Below are 18,322 nucleotides of genomic sequence, written 5' to 3' on the forward strand. Positions count from 1 at the left end.
AGCTAAAGTCTGCGCCCACCTCAAGGTGGCTTTGAAATATGAAGGTGACATCACAGCAGCAGAACTGCTTGTGTCGTCCTCACTCCACACGATACAAACACACACTCCCACAAAAAGTCCAGCCCACAAACTGACACCTGGACGGAGGCTTGAAGATGGATGGACAGAAGACGGATGGTCACAACGAAGGAGGCACAAACTTCAAATCAACACTAGTCAGAAAGGCTCTGGGGTGTATTTTTTTTCCAAGTTTGTGCAAAAGTTCTCACAGTTTCTGTATGAATCCTTCATACAGAGAGTCTGCACGAGGGTCATCACAATGCTGCAGCTCAGTGTTCAGTCCCGGAGGGCGCGCACACACACACACACACACACACACACGCACACGCACACGCACACGCACACGCACACGCACACGCACACACACACACACACACACACACACACAGAGGATGTTTTTACCACAAGGAACAAACACTCGCTGGCCACTTCATTATGTACACCTGTTTAAATACCTGTTAATGTAAACAGCTGATTGGCCAATCACATGGCAGCAACTCTGAGTAATTATGAATACAGACATCATGAAGATGAGATGCTGAAGTTCCAAGTGGAAATGGAGAAGAACTGTGATTTAGGTGAAGGTAGCCATGGCCGTTGGTGCCAAACAGGCTGCTCTGAGTATATCAGAACTACTGGGATTTCTCATACACAACCATCTGTAGTGTTTACACTGAATAGTCTGAACATTATCCAGTGAGTAGCAGTACTCTGAGGCAAAAGGGCTCTATTGATGCCAGAGGTCAGAGGAGAACGATCGGACAGCAAGGTTTACACAGGAGTGACTGCGGTCTGTCGGCTAAGATCAGGACACTGAGGCTACCGTTCACACCGGAACACCAAAACTGGACAATAGAAGATTGAAAAAAATGCTTCCTGGTTGCATGAATCTCCATTTCTGCTGCCGCATTATGATGGTAGGATCAGAATTTGGTGTAAACAAGCCTTGTATCAATGGTTCAGGCTGCTGCTGATGTAAAATGTTGACACATCATGGCCCAAAGCTCAAATCATCTCAAACGTGTTCACTCGACTCAAAATCCCTCCATCGTCACAAGATTTTAGTCCAACAGAGTATAAATAGATAGATCGAGTATAAGAGGAGATTCACATCATGGAAATGCAGCCAACAAATCTGCAACGATGCTGATAAGTCAGTCTGGACTACAATCTGAGGAATGTTTTTAGCACCTTGTTAAATCTATGACACAAGAATGAAGATGGGTCTGGTGATAACTGAGTCCTGAACGAGGTGTACCTAATGTTTTCACTGGTTTGTGTAAATTTCTTTGCTGGACTCCAATTATCTTGATGCAGAGGTTCACAATGTTGTAAAGGCAGTTCAAGCACTTGAGTGAGACCCACGAACCAACAGATGACATCACTCTCATTAAGTTGTATGAGTAATTCTGTTATAAGTCATTTTTTCCATGTAATTCTTGTTCTGCCTCGGTATGAGTCACACCATGTGATCTACTTTAAAAATCTACTTCAAAAAAGAACAAGTGACAACCATCATTTGTTTACTCCACAAATTACCTTAATGTCACTTTCTTATGCTCGATTTTGTGCTTAGAGGGTAGATGTTAAAATGTAAAATGAAATGAATGCCAACTAATAATGATGCAATAAAACATCTGGTGTTAAAGAATAACTCAAGCTCTGAGTAGTTGTTTTAAAACTAGCAAGTCTCGTGACTCCCAGTCCATATTCTCCTGGGGCGTCGTAGTTTTATCGTTGAGAATTCCTGTTATACCAATCCAACTTGGTCGTCTGTCCATATGAATGTGTACTCGCCATTGTTAATGTTTATAGCGTGTTGTTCTCTGCTCATGTGTGTGGTTTCATTGCAAAAACAAATAACAGCACCCACTAGTGGTTTCACATGCCAACTACATCATTTACTGTATTTCTGTCATTTTTTGTATAAAGACATTTTCAAAATGTCACCATGTAAACGTGAAACTTGTGAAGCCGTAATCCACCAGGGAGGTTATTTAATAACCTTTTTTGTTCCAGTCTCAATATTTTTTTCCGAATATACTGCTGGCAGACACCTAAATGTAGGCTTTTTACTTCATACTGTCTTGCTGGTTTTTATGTGAGGGTTTGGTAGCCTGTCCACTGTCCTCTGCCTTTACCCATCTGATATCTGGGATCAGCTCTAATGGATAAAGTCAACATTAATATAGATAAGAATAATGTTTTGAAGGTTAATTAAAACTGTGCATCTCCAAGTTCAGTTTGTGGGGGTTGCAGACCCCTGTCCTCGTACCAATGAATGGTCTCTAATGTCAGAGGATGGACAGAAACGATCCTTGTGCTCAGACTGCCACGTTCCTCCTCGGGAAGAGGAGGGGTGACGACATCACGCCCTTAGCAACGGCGTTGTCTCTACGGCAACATCCTCCGTTGTCCCCTCCGCTGCTGTCGCCGAGTTGCTCATCTGTTGTCAGTGAGAAGGAGAAGAATCAGCGCTGCATGCGGATGAGCCGCTGCTTTTTGGGGGAGGAGGAGGAGGAGGAGGAGAAATAGGAGGATGCTTTGTCATGGGAGAGATGCGCTCGGGCGCTGCAGCAGCATCCGTCTGCGTCGCTCCACCTGAGTGCCTAAAGTTGGAGCGCACGCGGAGCAAGTTGGGCGCGCGACCCTCTTGTAGCCCCTCGCTTCCCCCCTCCACCGGTCATCATCATCCAAACACCGTGCCCGCAGGCTGACAGGCGCACCGGGGTTCTTCTCTCCTTCCAGCGGCTGAATGGATCCCGCCGTGCTCATCTTCCTGCTCTACGTCATGATCGCGCACGAGCTGGTGTGCGGCTGGATGCATTACCGACGGCAGAGCGCCAAACCCCGCAAAGCAGCCGCAGGACCCCTGCTGCGCTCCAGGTGTGTGTGTGTGTGTGTGTGTGTGTGTGTGTGTGTGTGTGTGTGTGTGTGTGTGTGTGTGTGTGTGTGTGTGTGTGTGTGTGTGTGTGTGTGTGTGAGAGAGAGAGAGAGAGAGAGAGAGAGAGAGAGAGAGAGTGAGTGTGTGTGTGTGTGTGTGTGTGTGTGTGTGTGTGTGTGCGTGTGCGCGCGCGCGCTCCGGGTGCGTCCCTGTGCGTGCGGATGAACGAGTGTGAGGAGTAACATGTGGATCCACGACATCTGTGAAAGTATTTGTAAAGAAGCCACAAACCAGAAAGAAAATATTCAAAATTGCAGTTTTCTGGGCTTCCAGGGGCCTTAACAACTTCCTGTTTCAATTGATTATTGCATTCGACAACAACTAATACAATTGTCACAAGTCTCATAAATTACCCATTCACCTAGAAATACAATCATCAGGGTTTATTGCCTTCATTAAGCATTAGGATCATCCCCATTTTATTAATACACTATTTGCAATGTGGTATATTAAGTGCTGATGTTATTTTTATACGAGTGATTTATTATTCCGTTTTTTTTCTGTGTGGAGCTATGTTGCAAGAATTTCAAGCAGAGATTAGTAACAATTTCTATGCTATTCTATTCTTTTCAGAAGTGAAACAGGCCAATAAGGCTTGCAAAATCACTTTCCACCACAAGATGGTGTTGTGAGTCACTCTAGCTTCAACAGAAACAAACATGAGCAGGTTTGACAAGTTTAAAATCTTAAAGTAATTTGCACATATGTATAGGAGTCACAGAATATAAGATGGCTTGACAAAAGTAAAGAAACAAATTAATCTTGGTTGCACACATTTTCTTCGAATTTGTGGCTGCAGCTGTACTAATATAAAAAAGTTGTATCACATCAAATGATAATAAAAGCACCACATTGTGGCGAGAAAGCAAAGCAGGCCGTCAAAAATAATTAAGGTCAACTCTAAATGAAAGGAGTCTTTGGTGAGAGTTTCTCTGGGTGACGCCAACGTTCCATTGGGCCAAGAACGGTGAACTACTGATGTAGATCGATGAAAAAGCAAAATGCATTCAGAAAATCATTTCTGTAACCAGTATTTCACTAAACTCTAACAGAAGCTTCATTTTGTCTTGTGTCAGACAGCTGTACACTTGTACATACATATACACTAAATATTAATACATTCCATCAAAATTCATACTGACTTTATTTCACAGAGCTAATTTCCCATGACAGTTTCTTTTTCGTGTGGTGCAGAGTATAAGTCATCAAAGCGTCTATATTTTCACAAAACCAAACAAGTAGTATGGAACATTACTATAATTTCAATATGAAGCCGATTTTAACGAAACCTTCTGGTGTAAAATACAGTGAAATGTCCAAAAACCTTCTCCTCTGTTGCATTATGCGTGTTTTTACAAACTCACCCTGACTGCATGGCTTTGAGGCGAATGTTGGCTTGTGTACAATGATCTTAGGATCTCAGTGTTGTGATGTTTCTGCTACTGTACAATTTGCTTGGTGGTGTGATGAATTGGAGCCCCTTGCGGGCCTTATGTTTGACATCCCTGGTTTCAGGGAATCATACAAATTTCTAAGAAAATAGCATTTTAGACACTTTCTACCATCTAAAGCAGAGCAGAGAAACTGCCCTGTACCACTGAGATTTCACTTCAGTTGGTTTGAAAGGCTGAACCATCCAGACTGAAGTGCCCAATAAAGAATAAGACACGAAAAAAACTTTATGACTTAATTCTAAGATGTCCTAAACCATTCTCTTAACATTATTTTATGAACACCTACTATTGAAAGTGACAATCCAATGAGCTGATTTGTCAGGTGAACTAACATGTACTCTCTCCTCAGTGCCCGGGTGTGTCAGGGAGCCTGGCGGGCGAGCAGCCGCTCCATCAGGATCAACGCAGGAGGACGGGACCTGAGGAAGTGCGGACGCATTGTGAGAAAACCCTGAAGAAGACAGAAACACAGATATTCTGAGCCCTGCTGAGGAATAGTGACTTCTGATTGTAAACGGATCCATAGGCCCGATCAAGATCACTTTGCCTTTGTTTACATTACATTTTGCATTTGGGCATTTGAACCATTTGTTACTGTGTAAATTCGGTGGTTTGAATGGTGATTAACATCTTGACTTCAAAAGAGTCGTTTCAGATATGAATCAAGATGGAGATGGACAAAGTGTGAGTGGATTAAAAAAAAAAAAAAAGAGGCCAAATATGCAGCATTTTTACTGAAAAGTAAAGTATATTACGTCAGTATAGTGATGTTTATGGTATCCGGGCCACTCTGTGTTGCACCTTTTAGCTCAGTTTTCATTTTCTATACAACCAATCAAGGAAATGTGGTTTTCCAGATTGTTCAAGGTTGTTGAGCTTGAAGTTGTGTCTTTGTGATTCTTTGTCTCTGAGAATTGTCAAACTCCAAATAAAGGCCAAGAGGCCATACAAAGAAATGTCTCATGATACAGTCATCTGAGGATCAGATAAGCAGCACAGTCAAAGTGTTCAGAGCTCTCTTTCTTACAATTCAATTCAACTTCACTTATATAGCACCAAATACAACACAGTCATTTCTAGGTGCTTTTAACAGAGAAAACCCCAACGAATCAACGAATAATGTTGTGCATTAGTGCAGTTTTCTCCAGGTAGCCTACCATGGCTTAGTCCCACAGGAGGACAACATGAATGGTCTTGTATCAAATATTTGTGTTTGCCAAGCAGGAAAGAGAACAAAAATGATCTGAGCGCATGCAACGGGAGTTCACAAATACATGAAGTTTAACTTAAGCCCTGTTTACACAACAATGTTTTCAGACTCAAAAGGAAAACTTTTGTTGCACTTTGGGTGTGTGAACATGAAAACTATATGTTTTCAGCGTTTCTGGGTAAACAGACATCGTTTTCAAAATGTTGTCGTCTAAATGCAAAACTTTTCTGACTCAAGAAACGCGAAAACGAATTCCTTTTGTTTGTCTGTCCATTTAAAGCAATTTGAAGTCGCTGCTTTAAATGGACAGACAAACAAATCCAATCTGAAACCATACAAGTTCGTATTGTAGTATGATGAATTTGATAGAGAGCAAAGCAGAGTGTGGTCCCACACCTGACTACCTACATATATAAATTAGATCATTAATAGAGTGATTGTGTGAGCACAAGCAAGCTGGGGAAAAAATGGTCAATGTGTACATAAACATCAGAAAAGAGCCGAGGAAACAGCCCTGAGCCACACCACAAGTCGACTGAACTCGAGAGGAGCAACAGAAAAAATTCACAACTGGACACTTGATGGTCATACAGATTTTCCAATATATTAAAACGGCATAAATGAAGCTTCAGATTTGTGTGAAAATCAAGGAAACTTTACTTGTTGTCAGTCATATTTCCTCTCTTAATACTAAATTTTTAATACGCAACATATTAGGCCCCTTCATTAATCAGTCATCCATCCATCCATCCATCCATCCATCCATCCATCCATCCATCCATCCATCCATCCATCCATCCATCCATCCATCCATGTAGATCGTCCATCACAGAGCCTTTGATCACTCTTCTATGAGTAAAACAGTCATGTTCCACACTTGCAAGATGGCGCCGGTGTATGTGGTTCGCCGTCTGTTGCGCTCAGTTTTTCTTGTATTTTTCGTGTTTTTTGTACTTGGCACTTTACAGGGCGAGTCTCTACTGGTCTATGACCGCCAATTTCTTCTAGATCTTCGGAACAATGTCGGCGATCTTGCTGCATTAAACTGTGGCGGGCACAAAACCCCGCCCCCGCCTCCGCCTCTATCGGGAGTCCTGGTGCTGTGCGCCGTCATCTACCGACCACCCAAATATCATAAGGATTTTATAAGCGACTTCTCTGACGTTCTGGCTGGACTCATGCCAAGATACGATCGTGTTCTTATCGTTGGAGATTTCAACATACATGTTTGTTGTCCTGATAAACCTCTTGTGAAGGACTTCTTGAATCTTATTGACACTTTTAACCTTGTTCAGTGTGTGTCTGGCTCGACACACGAACGTGGGCATACTTTTGATCTGGTACTTTGTCATGGTCTGTCTGTGAGTAACTTGGTGATATGTGACAATGTGCTTTCTGATCATCTGCCTGTCTTATTTGATATTAGCTTTTCCCACGCTGCAGTTAAAAACCGTGCTCCTGCTCGACTCTGTCGTACCTTTAACTCCTCCACTGCTGGGCTTTTCTCTGCTGCGTTCAACCAGCTCCGTGTCCCCCATGAGTTTACTGATGCAGAGGAGCTCAGTTCTTGGTTTCACTCCTCCTGCACATCTATTCTGCACTCTGTGGCTCCATTAAAAACTAGGCAGCCTAAAGCCAAACCTGAGCCTTGGTTCAATGAAAGAACCCGGGCAGTCAGACAGGAGTGTCGCAGAGCTGAGCGCAGGTGGAAGAAGGACAAACTGCATGTTTCCCTGCAAATCTTAAAGGAGAGCTGGCACAAATACCAGAACACTGTAAAAGAGGCTAAAAGGGAGCACTTGTCAAAACTAATCCTGGAAAACTGCCACGACTCGCACCTGCTTTTTAGAACCATTGATTCTGTTTTAGATGCCCCACAGTCTGTGTTCCCAGAATCCTCCCCTGAAATGTGTGAAAACTTCCTGCAATTCTTCATTGACAAGGTTCTTGTCACCAGGGCCCTGATTCCAGTTCCTGGCTCTGATCCTTCTAACTCTGCTCCTTGTCCGGTTACACTTGACGAGTTTGAGCCAGTGACTTTGCAACTTTTAGGGGATGTGGTTGCACATTTGAAGCCCTCAGGTTCCCCCCGGGATGCTATCCCTCCTCATCTTTTTAAAGAAACCTTCCACAGCACAGGGCCGCTCATGCTCACTATTGTTAACTGCAGCCTTTCATCTGGTGTTGTTCCTGTGCTTTTTAAACATGCAGTGGTGCAGCCCCTTCTTAAGAAACCAGGCTTTGACCAGGCTGTCTTGATTAATTTTAGGCCCATCTCCAAGCTGCCTTTTATCTCAAAGATTTTGGAGAAGGTTGTCCACGCACAGCTCAAGGACTACTTAGAGGAGCACAACATTTTAGAAGTTTTCCAGTCTGGTTTTAAACCCCTTCACAGCACAGAACCAGCATTGCTCAGGGTTTTTAATGACATCCTCCAGGCAAATGATCGTGGTGATCATATGGTTCTGGTTCTGCTAGACCTGACTGCTGCATTCGACACCGTGGACCACAACATCTTGATGTCCCAGCTGCAGCACCTGGTGGGCATCCGTGGTACTGCTCTGGCCTGTTTTAAGTCCTATCTGGCAGACAGAACCATGTGTGTTAGCCTTGCTGGCTCTGAATCCTCCTCTGCTCCTCTCACATATGGGGTTCCACAAGGCTAGATTTTAGGGCCCCTGCTTTTTCCCCTGTACCTTCTCCCACTGGGCTCTGTGCTCAGGAGACACGGCATCTCTTTTCACTGTTATGCGGACGACAGCCAGATTTATGTCCCACTTAATAAGAAAGATGCCCCCTCACTGTCTCCTCTCCTGTCATGCCTTGAGGACATTAAAGCCTGGATGGCTTTTAACTTTTTAAGTTTTAATGACAACAAAACTGAGGTGATGGGCTCCTGTGAACCCCCTCTTTTTGACCTGGGTCCCCAGGCTCCACATGTGAAGCCAGTGGTTTTGAACCTAGGTTTTAGAATGGACAGTGATATCAAATTGGACTCTCAGATTAGGGCAGTGGTAAAGTCCAGCTTCTTCCACCTCAGAAGGCTTGCAAAGGTAAAGACCATTCTGGCACAGCAGCACTTTGAAACAGTAATCCATGCTTTTATTACATCCCGGCTGGATTACTGTAACGCACTTTATGTTGGAGTCAGCCAGTCCTCCCTCGCTCGTCTCCAGTTAGTCCAGAACGCTGCAGCCCGCCTTCTAACTGGAGCACGTAAGAGGGAGCACATAACACCCATTCTGGCGTCTCTCCATTGGCTGCCTGTGCATTTTAGAATTCGTTTTAAGATTCTTTTATTTGTTTTTAAATCTCTGAATGGTCTTGCCCCGCCCTACCTCTCTGAGCTGCTCCACCCCTACACCCCTGCTCGGTGCCTCCGGTCAGCTGATCAGCTTCTTCTGGAGGTACCGAGGTCCAAACGAAAGCTCAGAGGGGATAGGGCCTTTTCTTTTTTTTTTTTTTCCCTTGTCCTGTTCGGCAGCTTGGGCCAACAATATGATGTGATTGAGAGCCTTCGGAGTCAGAACAGATTTTGGTCTTGCAACAGGGAGAGACCTGGAGTCTCCTCCTGTTGCCTTCTCCGTCAGAAGTTGGCATGGCTGCCGTACACGACCGGGGGGGAACGCTCAAAGAGAGAGAGAAGAGAAAAGAGAGAAAAAGGTTGAGGGAGGAGGGAGGAGGGGGGAGGGGGGAGGGGGATAACATACAATATCCTTGTTGTGCTACATATATTATTTGCAGTTATCACACTGATCCAAATATTTTCCAACTGTTTTTGGATTAAACCAGCCTGAGCTGCTCTATCTAGACAGTAAAATGATTTCTTAGATTAACCAGCCTGAGCAGCTCTGGATAGGGCCTTTTCTGTTGCAGCCCCTCTGTTGTGGAATGAGCTACCACTGCCCGTCAGACAATCCCCCTCACTGTCCACTTTTAAAACTAATCTTAAAACCCACTTCTATTCCTTGGCTTTTAACCATGTTTGAGACTCTGTCCCTGGTTTTATTGTTGCCAATCTATTGTTTGTTTATTGTATTTCACTGTTTTTACTCTTTGCTGTACTCTTTTATTTTGTCTTTTATTGTAAAGCACTTTGGCCTCAGCCACAACTGTTTTACAGTGCTGTATAAATAAAGCTGACTTGACTTGACTTGACTTGCCTTTCAGGCTCTCCAAAGCTGTTAGTTGCACAATCTTGGCTCACAAAGTGTTTTTTTAATCTCGTCGGTGACAGTTGCCTTAGCTTTACCCTCGACTCTCGCGCTGAGCAGAAAGGGAGAGCTCTTGTGAACCATTTCTTTCACTTGCATTTTCTTGTGGTAGAAAAACATGTTGCATAAGCTTTGAGTAACCGCTGCAGGTTAAACTGGACTGATGAGAAGTGGGAGTTCAGAACCGATTTTGAGGTTAAAAAAAGCCAAATCTTGAAAAAGAAACAATAAAAAAAGGTGCTGTCTTATTATTAGGCTAATCTTTTTCTTGTTTATGTCTTTGTTTATGCACAAATCACTCCTTAACTGATTCTATTTCTGTTGGGGTTTTCAAATTTCTGCTCACCTGTTTCATTTGAGGACAAGTCTTGTGGAAAGGTTCACATACGAGCAGGTTTTACATTCTAATCGTGTTCAGCGAGCTGCAACCGTCCAGCTCAGCAATCAGAAAAAAAGCTTCACCAGCACAGATGGGTTTTCGTTTCCACAACTCTTGGGAGTTTGTGGTGATCTCAGCTGCACCTGAGCACTGATCTGATTCACTCATTTATTTGATATCATTCATACAAGACTGATAAGATTAAATTTAGTGGATTAATCCAAAGCTGTTTGAATATATACTTTCAGCTAATTTCATAGATTTTAATGGGCTTCTTTGAAGTCATGAAGGATTTTATTTAGTCTTAAGAAAACACTACATTGCATGGCAACGAGGGAACAGTATGCTCTGTACAAATTAGCCACACCTACATTGTGCTCATATCACCAGATGTCCTCACTTACATAAAAGATAAATAGCACAAACAGATTGAGACGAGACACAAGCTGAGTTGACTGGTTCCCTGAGATCACCTGCAGCGCTGTAAGTTCAAGTGTTTGCTTTGCTCTAAGCTTCAATCAAACAGAAGATTAAATGCAGCAGCAGGAGGTTGAAGATTTATATTGAGTTTTATTCATATTTTGAACTGTTACAGGATTTAATGTTTGTGTCAGATGACGAGATAATTATATTTAATATTAACAATTCAGTTTATGGTTGACAATGTTACAGGTGTTTTAGTTAATAAAAGAAGAAATTAATTCTTAATGATAAAACCAGTGTTTCTTGTGTAAAAACAGTCCAAACTAATATGTACCCAACACACTGTGTAGAAAATACAAAACTAAACAACACAGTTAGTTTAACATAGAGTATGCCAGTCGTCAAATGTTGATTTTTGAAGATAAGGGTAGTTGTATTTACTGCCTTTAACGTTGTATTCACCACACAGCACTAATATTTTGGGGTCTTATTGATTGACAATCTATTGACAATTTATGCAAATGGAGGTTTAAATTGTTATTGTTGTTTCTTTTATTCCTATCCAGTTATTCAGAAAGCGATGTATAATGGACAAAATAGATTCGATAAGCTCCAGCCGATGGATGGATGGATGGATGGATGGATGGATGGATGGATGGATGGATGGATGGATGGATGGATGACATCGAGTGAGAAAAAATATTGACATATCCTACATTCAGCTGTAACTCCCAAAGATGAATTGGGGGGAGAGAAAAAAACTTTCACTATGTATATAAAAAAAAATTGCAAAACTTTTTTAAATCCCAACAAATGTACAAGATATAATATTAATTATATTATAAATATGCTTTCAGGACTGATAAAGAAATTGTGCCAATCCCTGCATATTCTTGATGTGTAAAGCTGAAGGACAATGACTAAAGAGAAGGCGGATCTGAAATTGAAATTCTTTACTGCACTGTATTCACCATGAGTGCTATTTAATTGTATTTCAATGTATTGTAGTCGCAGCTGTGGGATGCTGGTGGCGCTGTCAGGTGGGACAGCGCAGGGGATTATGGGATGTTGTGACTTCTTGTCTCAGTAAATTGTGATTATACCTGTGTCTTTTTGTGTTACTGTTAAAATGTGGTCACCCTGTTCCATGCTGTTGCTGTGTTGCTGATGTGTTTTGAATTTATGTTAATACAACCACGTTATGAAATCTCAGGCATCCATTCATTGCTTGCCTTGTCAGCGTTACAGTATGTATGTTCGACTTTGTGACTCCACAATCTCTGGAAGCCGTGTTATACATCTTGATTCGTGGAAGAAAAAAAAAATTCCACAAACTCAATGACTGAATGACTTTTATACGGATGTTAAATACTTAAAGAAACCTGGTTGAGCAACCCTGCACTGGTGTTGACGATATCATTAGAAACTAGAAGAAGCACTTGGTAGAGCGTATATCTTCATCAATGCCATATTAGTTTGTGGAACCGAGTTAGCATCGCTGGCTTAATAGCCACTGATCTTCTTTGATCTCCTCCATGGTGCCTCTCTCATCCCCTTTGAATGGGACATTTTTTCACATGTTTTTTCTGATTTATGCGGAAACGGTTAGCCATTAATGTCACAAAATCTAACCTATTAGTCGTTGAATGATGACAAATCATCCCTAAATAACCCTAAATTTCATGCAACAAAACACGACGTAAACACCTGAAAATGTTCTGCATGTCCACCTGAAGGCAAACATGGCGTCAGTATCCCCCAGTTCTCGGCTCAACAAGTCTGTGCGCCAGTACTACATGAGCCTGCCTCAAGGGGGGAAGTGCCAGGTCACCTACATCTGGATCGATGGCACCGGACTGGGACTTCGAAACAAGACCAGGACTCTGGCTGAAGAGCCAGCTGGCATTGAAGGTACACCTCCTCTTTTGTTCTGTGTGTCACTGTTGAGCTGAGTGGCTTAAAATTAGTGCTGGGCTACTTATAGGTAATATTCTTGAATCTTTCACAGTGAAAAAATGATAAGGCCTGATTATTGTCATTGGATCCAACAGACCCTGTATTCTTACAATACTGATGGATTTTGTCACAAGAATAACACAATACCTAGTTGTAATCAGGGGCGACTGGTCATTAGGGGCACTGGTCATTAGGGTCATGTAATTAGTGGTAAACTGTGTGACGCCATGAGCAAAACTTTTTAAGAATCATTTGAATTAGTACCTATACCGGTGGTTGAGCCGCTTCGCCATTATAACAGCATGACCTGTTTTGAATCCCATCATTGACTCTTTTTTTTTATTTATTTTTGATCAGTTATCTCCAAGGCTCAACATTTTTAAGGGATCAGCGCCTTTAAGGTTGTTATAATGTTGGGGCTATAAAGTTGTGTACCCTCTTTACTTTTGAATTCAGTGGTGTCACTCGACCTGAAATAAAATCTTGCCCCACCAAGTATTTACATCTAAAAACGCCACTGATTGTAATAACTTTGCACCTTAAAAAACATCTCAACTTCTCTTAACAAGATAAGATAAACCTGTCTGGAATACATACACTCAAGGCACCGACCGCTCTCATGCCAGTACTTGAAAAGTTTTAATGTAATTTTGAGGATTTTCAGCCCAAATGATGAGACTTTCAATATCAAATTAAAAAAAGAAAGATTCCATCCTCTGCAGTGATTGATTATGGTATATCGGGACACCGTGTGTCCAAATGTTGTGTGATATTTTAGGAGTGTTTTATGCCAATGTTCAAACAGCGCGCGCTACATCTCTGAATACATCTTAAACATGTCTGGTCCAAAGATCCTATGAACACATTTGTATACTAATATAATGAGAGCAGACTATGGAATGTGTTTTATAAAAAAAAAAAAGAAAGAAGCGGGAAACAGACACAAGAAAGAAGAGAATATATCTGCACTTAACGTGTTTATTATACACCTTCAACAGGTCATATTATTAAAAGAAACGTGTCTTTTTAAAACAAACATGCCCTGTCGATACTAAGACAAACTAACTTGTTGACATTGTCGGAGAGGAGAGCTGACCACTTCTTAATTTCAATGCTGCCTCCAACTGAGCACAGTCTGCAGAATCCCAGAATAACGTTTGCGTCGTGTTAAAGTGGTATTTCAAGCTGGGAGTGCTTTGCTGAGAGGAAAACTCCTTCCTGTAGAGCGTGCATACTTTATGTCAGTTGACTGGTTCGCATTGGGGCTTTTTGTATTCAAATTTCCCTTTAAGAGGGCCAATGTGCTGTTTAGCATCTTTCATATCGAATTGGTTCTGATTGACCCGATCAACTGCCCATTTGAGCGTGCGCAGTAGCATGTGTGACAGTAACTTGAACTTGAACTATTTTGACAGCCCTGGATCAACGATGTGGCCTCTCATCTATAGCATATTTTTCTCTGCACACGTGTTTGGTTTGATGACAAAAACAACCAACTGCACCTACTAGTGACCCAACATGAAAACCGCATCGTTTTCAGTGTTTCTGCCATTGCTGTGTAAACAAACATTGTTTTCAGAATGTTGCCGTGTAAACATGAAACGTTTCTGAAACGAAAATGCGAAAATGGTGCGTTTTCACTTGAACCGCTGCCGTTTGAACAAGTCACACATCAGGAAGATTTACAGCTACCGAGGTTACCTTGTGTCTGTTTTCCTCTCAGACATCCCTGAGTGGAACTTCGATGGTTCCAGCACCTACCAGTCCGAGGGCTCCAACAGCGACATGTACCTCATCCCAGTGTGCATGTTCAGGGATCCCTTCACCCTTGACCCCAACAAGCTTGTCTTCTGCGAGGTCCTCAAGTACAACCGCTTACCTACTGGTACCTTTTTTGTTCATGTATTTGGCTGTTGTCATGCTGTTCAGTGTCCTCCAAGCCAAGCATACCAAAAATTTTTTTTTTTTTCCTCCTGTGTTTAGAGACGAACCAGAGGCACAGCTGCACGAAGGTGATGGAGGAGATTAAAGAGCACTGCATGTGGTTTGGTATGGAGCAGGAGTACATGCTCTTAGGAGTGGACGGGCATCCCTTTAGCTGGCCTGCAAATGGATACCCAGCACCGCAAGGTGAATCAGGCAAAAGAACAAGAAAATTGTCTCCTCTTATTAATGTGGACTTTAGAACGCACTAGACTCACAAATTCATTTTAAAAAGAAGATATATTGGTGGTGCCAGACTCTGACAAATCTCTGGTCCATTTTCTTGTCCAGAGTTACTTTAAAATGCTACAAAAGAGCAGGAGAGGAGAAACTTGAGGCATTTTGCATATTTGCCCAGGAGTATTAAATCTCACAAGCCTCTCATCTTCTCTGCATTTAAGGCCCGTACTACTGTGGCGTTGGGGCCAACAATGCCTATGGACGGGACATTATGGAATGCCACTACAAGGCCTGTCTCTATGCTGGGGTTAAAATCTGTGGAACTAATGCGGAAGTAATGCCATCTCAGGTAAATGTCAGTCGGAAGAAGCTTCACGCTAAAATGTCATGATGATGCGCAAAGGAATATATGTGGTTTGAAACATTGAAAAGCCGATATGTAACAACGACCCAAATTGTTATAAAATATAATGTAATAAAACCCAAAATGTAATAACTGGTCAATAATGTAAAAAAGATTCAACAAGAATTTAAATGTGATCTTAACATGTTTAATGCTTATACATTATTTTATATGGCTGTTTGGAGGGATAGATTAGAGATTATAGAGAACAGAAGACTATTAACAACTTGGGCAACAGCAATCATACTATAGATATATACATAAAAAACAAATAGTCCAAACTTTTAGAAGTCGTTCTTTCCGTGATATTCAAAATGATGCAGTTCAAGTTCAAGTCCAAACCATAAATCATTGACTCATTTTATGATATAATAAAACCATTACTCTATCAGGGAAAACATATTTTGCCTGGCCCATAATGTAATATTAAAAGTTTTTAAGTTTTGGGCTCAGCATCTTGTTACATTATTGACCAGTTATTACATTCCAGATTTTATTGCACTATATTTTATAACATTTTGGGTCGTAGTTACATATCGGGCTTTAACAAGCCCTAAATAATCAATAGATTATCGAGAAAAAACAGTCACAGAAAATCTGTAAGCTGTTGATTTCCTGTATGTTTGTAATGAAAATATCCTGTCTTGTATCCTACAAATTGTGCCTTTATGTATTTGACCTCTGAGAATTCTGTCTTTTCTGTACCTGTTTCTTTTGATTTCAGTGGGAGTTCCAGGTGGGTCCCTGCGAGGGCATTGAGATGGGGGACCAGCTGTGGGTGGCTCGCTTCCTGCTGCACCGTGTGTGTGAAGATTTCGGGGTTGTGGTGACACTGGACCCCAAACCAGTGAAGGGCGACTGGAACGGTGCAGGATGCCACACAAATGTCAGCACCAAGCAGATGAGAGAAGACGGAGGGCTGCAGTGAGTAACGGACATCCTAAATACAACAAACGCTTTCCCATTTTCACTTGAAATTGTTGTGCAAACAAACCCTTAGTATCACCCACATACAACCACTAAAGCAATCCTCTTAAACAGCCATTTGCAAACTCCAAAATTCCACAACTTGAAAATTGTAAAGCCTTCTGAAGCCCCTCCATCCCCAATATCTGCAACCTGATCAAAATTTGAGATTAAGATAAGAAACAAAATGATTCAAAATGATATGGGCTATTGGTAATAATAATAGATGCATAAAATATACTTCCATATCTTTCAACAAAATCATGATGCCCCTGTTCCAGTTCATCACAACTGAGATGTTGGTGCCTGTATTTGAGAAATCTGAATATAATAATAATATGTTTTATTATAAGCCTGTTTCCCACACATACACAAGTTGTGTGTACTTTAAGGTTATGAGATAGTACTTCCTCCAGCGAGAAACTAACTCCAAGAAAAAAAATGGTTTCATGTATTTCAGATAAATAAAACTTTATGAATGCATTGTAATGACAGTCCACCTTCAGTACCTTCAGGGCTCACGCATCACTGCTCTATGTTATGATGACAGGTACATCATGGAGGCCATCAACAGGCTGAGCAAACGCCACAAGGAGCACATCCGCGTGTACGACGCATGTGGCGGTCAGGACAACGTGAGGCGTCTCACCGGGTTCCATGAGACCGCCAACATCAGCGACTTCTCCAGCGGGGTGGCCAACCGCGCAGCCAGCATCCGCATCCCGCGCCAGGTAGCCCACGATAAGAAGGGCTACTTCGAGGACCGCCGGCCCGCCGCAAACTGCGACCCGTACGCGGTGATCAGGGCCATAGCGAGAACCTGCCTGCTCGAAGTGGAAGACGGAAACCAGAGTCAGTAGGAGGGAGGCAATGCACCCGTAACACATGCGAGGATAAATCAAGCACCATTCTGTCATTGTGATGAGCACATAGTAATCACTAGCATGTACGCCACCCCACTCCCCAGCTCTGATGGTCATGAAATATTGGAAATAGGGATGCACTGATACCACTTTTTCAAAGGACAAGTACTTACCTTTAGCTACTTGCCGATACCAAGTACCAATACAACTACTGATTAAATGTATTTTATTTTTATGTGTTTAATGTGTTTTATTTTTACTTGTATTATTATTATTATAAATATCATTAAGCCTAATTCATTCTCCATACGCACACGATGTGTGAAGGCTTTGCGTTGCTGTGAATCACCTCCGCACAGCATCATCACGTTTATCATGTAACATCGCTGGTGTTAGTGTCCAAATATTTCTGGCGATGAACTTGCTGGTGTTGTACGAATTATCTTTCGACTCCTCTTGAGGAGCAACATAATTTACAGTTCGTCTTACTTTTGGGCATTCTCATTAATATTAAAGAATCTCCAAACCACAGACGGCGTTCGTGCTCTCTTGCGTACCTGCGGGCGATGTTGTTGGATGCAACATGTAACTCTGGTTGTATCTGGGATCTTTTACAAGTATGAGTACTTCATGCAGTATTGGACCCGATACCGGATACTGGTATCGGTATCAATGCATCCCTAATTTTGAAATTCAACTTTTTGTTCACGTGAATGTTTAATGCAGCAGGAAGCGGTCTACCATTTCTTGCTGAATTGAATTGTTCATCTATGCTTCTTAGGTCCTGTTCTACAAATCTTTGTGAAGTGAAATAAAGTTGTTGTGGTGCTACACGTCTGTCTGGTTTTTCCTGGTTGTTCATTATCGACAGTGTATCAAAGAAATGTTGAAATGTAAGATTCTTTTGGAGATTATTATTGTTGTTAGAGCTTTGACAAACAGGTAGATTATAGGATAGCATATATGTAGAAAGTTCAACACATTACCAAAAGAAACAACCTGAAAGTATTTCCTCCAGCTTTAGCAGTTTGGTGGATACTGGTCAGCCAACATGGCAACCTGCTGTTTTGCTGCAGAATTACTTCTGTGGTTGTTAAATTCGGCTTTACAAAGTAAAGCTCATGAGTTTCACTTTCACAACCAGTCGTCAGGGAACTTTTTAAAGGGAAACTTTTGCTCTGTAGTCACGATGCTGCGCCCAGGGACACTGTGGATGCTGCTACGGAACAGTTTTAGGGCCACTGAAGAAAAAAAACATTTCGGAGGCTTAAAAAAAAAAAAACCCTT

At 42.0% G+C, this 18,322-nt stretch overlaps 1 protein-coding gene across 2 annotated transcripts; it reads left to right on the top strand.

Annotated features, from left to right (window-relative positions):
• The first annotated feature begins 10,659 nt into the window (after positions 1-10,659).
• LOC308117587 (glutamine synthetase-like) lies at positions 10,660-17,872 on the top strand. 2 transcript variants are annotated; one of them, XM_080476549.1, is made up of 7 exons: positions 10,660-10,744; positions 12,421-12,595; positions 14,364-14,525; positions 14,624-14,770; positions 15,025-15,152; positions 15,931-16,130; positions 16,723-17,872. In XM_080476549.1, exons 2-7 carry the CDS (start codon positions 12,427-12,429, stop codon positions 17,030-17,032), a joined length of 1,116 nt encoding a protein of 371 aa, XP_080332675.1. In that variant the 5' UTR covers positions 10,660-10,744; positions 12,421-12,426; the 3' UTR covers positions 17,033-17,872. The 2 variants fall into 2 exon arrangements, with proteins under 2 accessions (XP_080332675.1, XP_080332676.1); XM_080476550.1 differs by lacking the exon at positions 10,660-10,744 and adding an exon at positions 11,560-11,647.
• The last annotated feature ends 450 nt before the right edge of the window (positions 17,873-18,322 follow it).

This window comes from Lipophrys pholis, assembly GCF_963383615.2.
Source record: "Lipophrys pholis genome assembly, chromosome: 12".
Lineage (NCBI taxonomy): Eukaryota > Metazoa > Chordata > Actinopteri > Blenniiformes > Blenniidae > Lipophrys > Lipophrys pholis.

Coding starts and splice junctions, on each gene's coding strand:
- LOC308117587 (XM_080476549.1), top strand. CDS start 12,427: ATGGCGTCAGTATCCCCCAGTTCTCGGCTCAACAAGTCTGTGCGCCAG. Junction 14,771..15,024: donor TGGATACCCAGCACCGCAAG/GTGAATCAGGCA, acceptor TCTGCATTTAAG/GCCCGTACTACTGTGGCGTT. Junction 16,131..16,722: donor AGAGAAGACGGAGGGCTGCA/GTGAGTAACGGA, acceptor TTATGATGACAG/GTACATCATGGAGGCCATCA.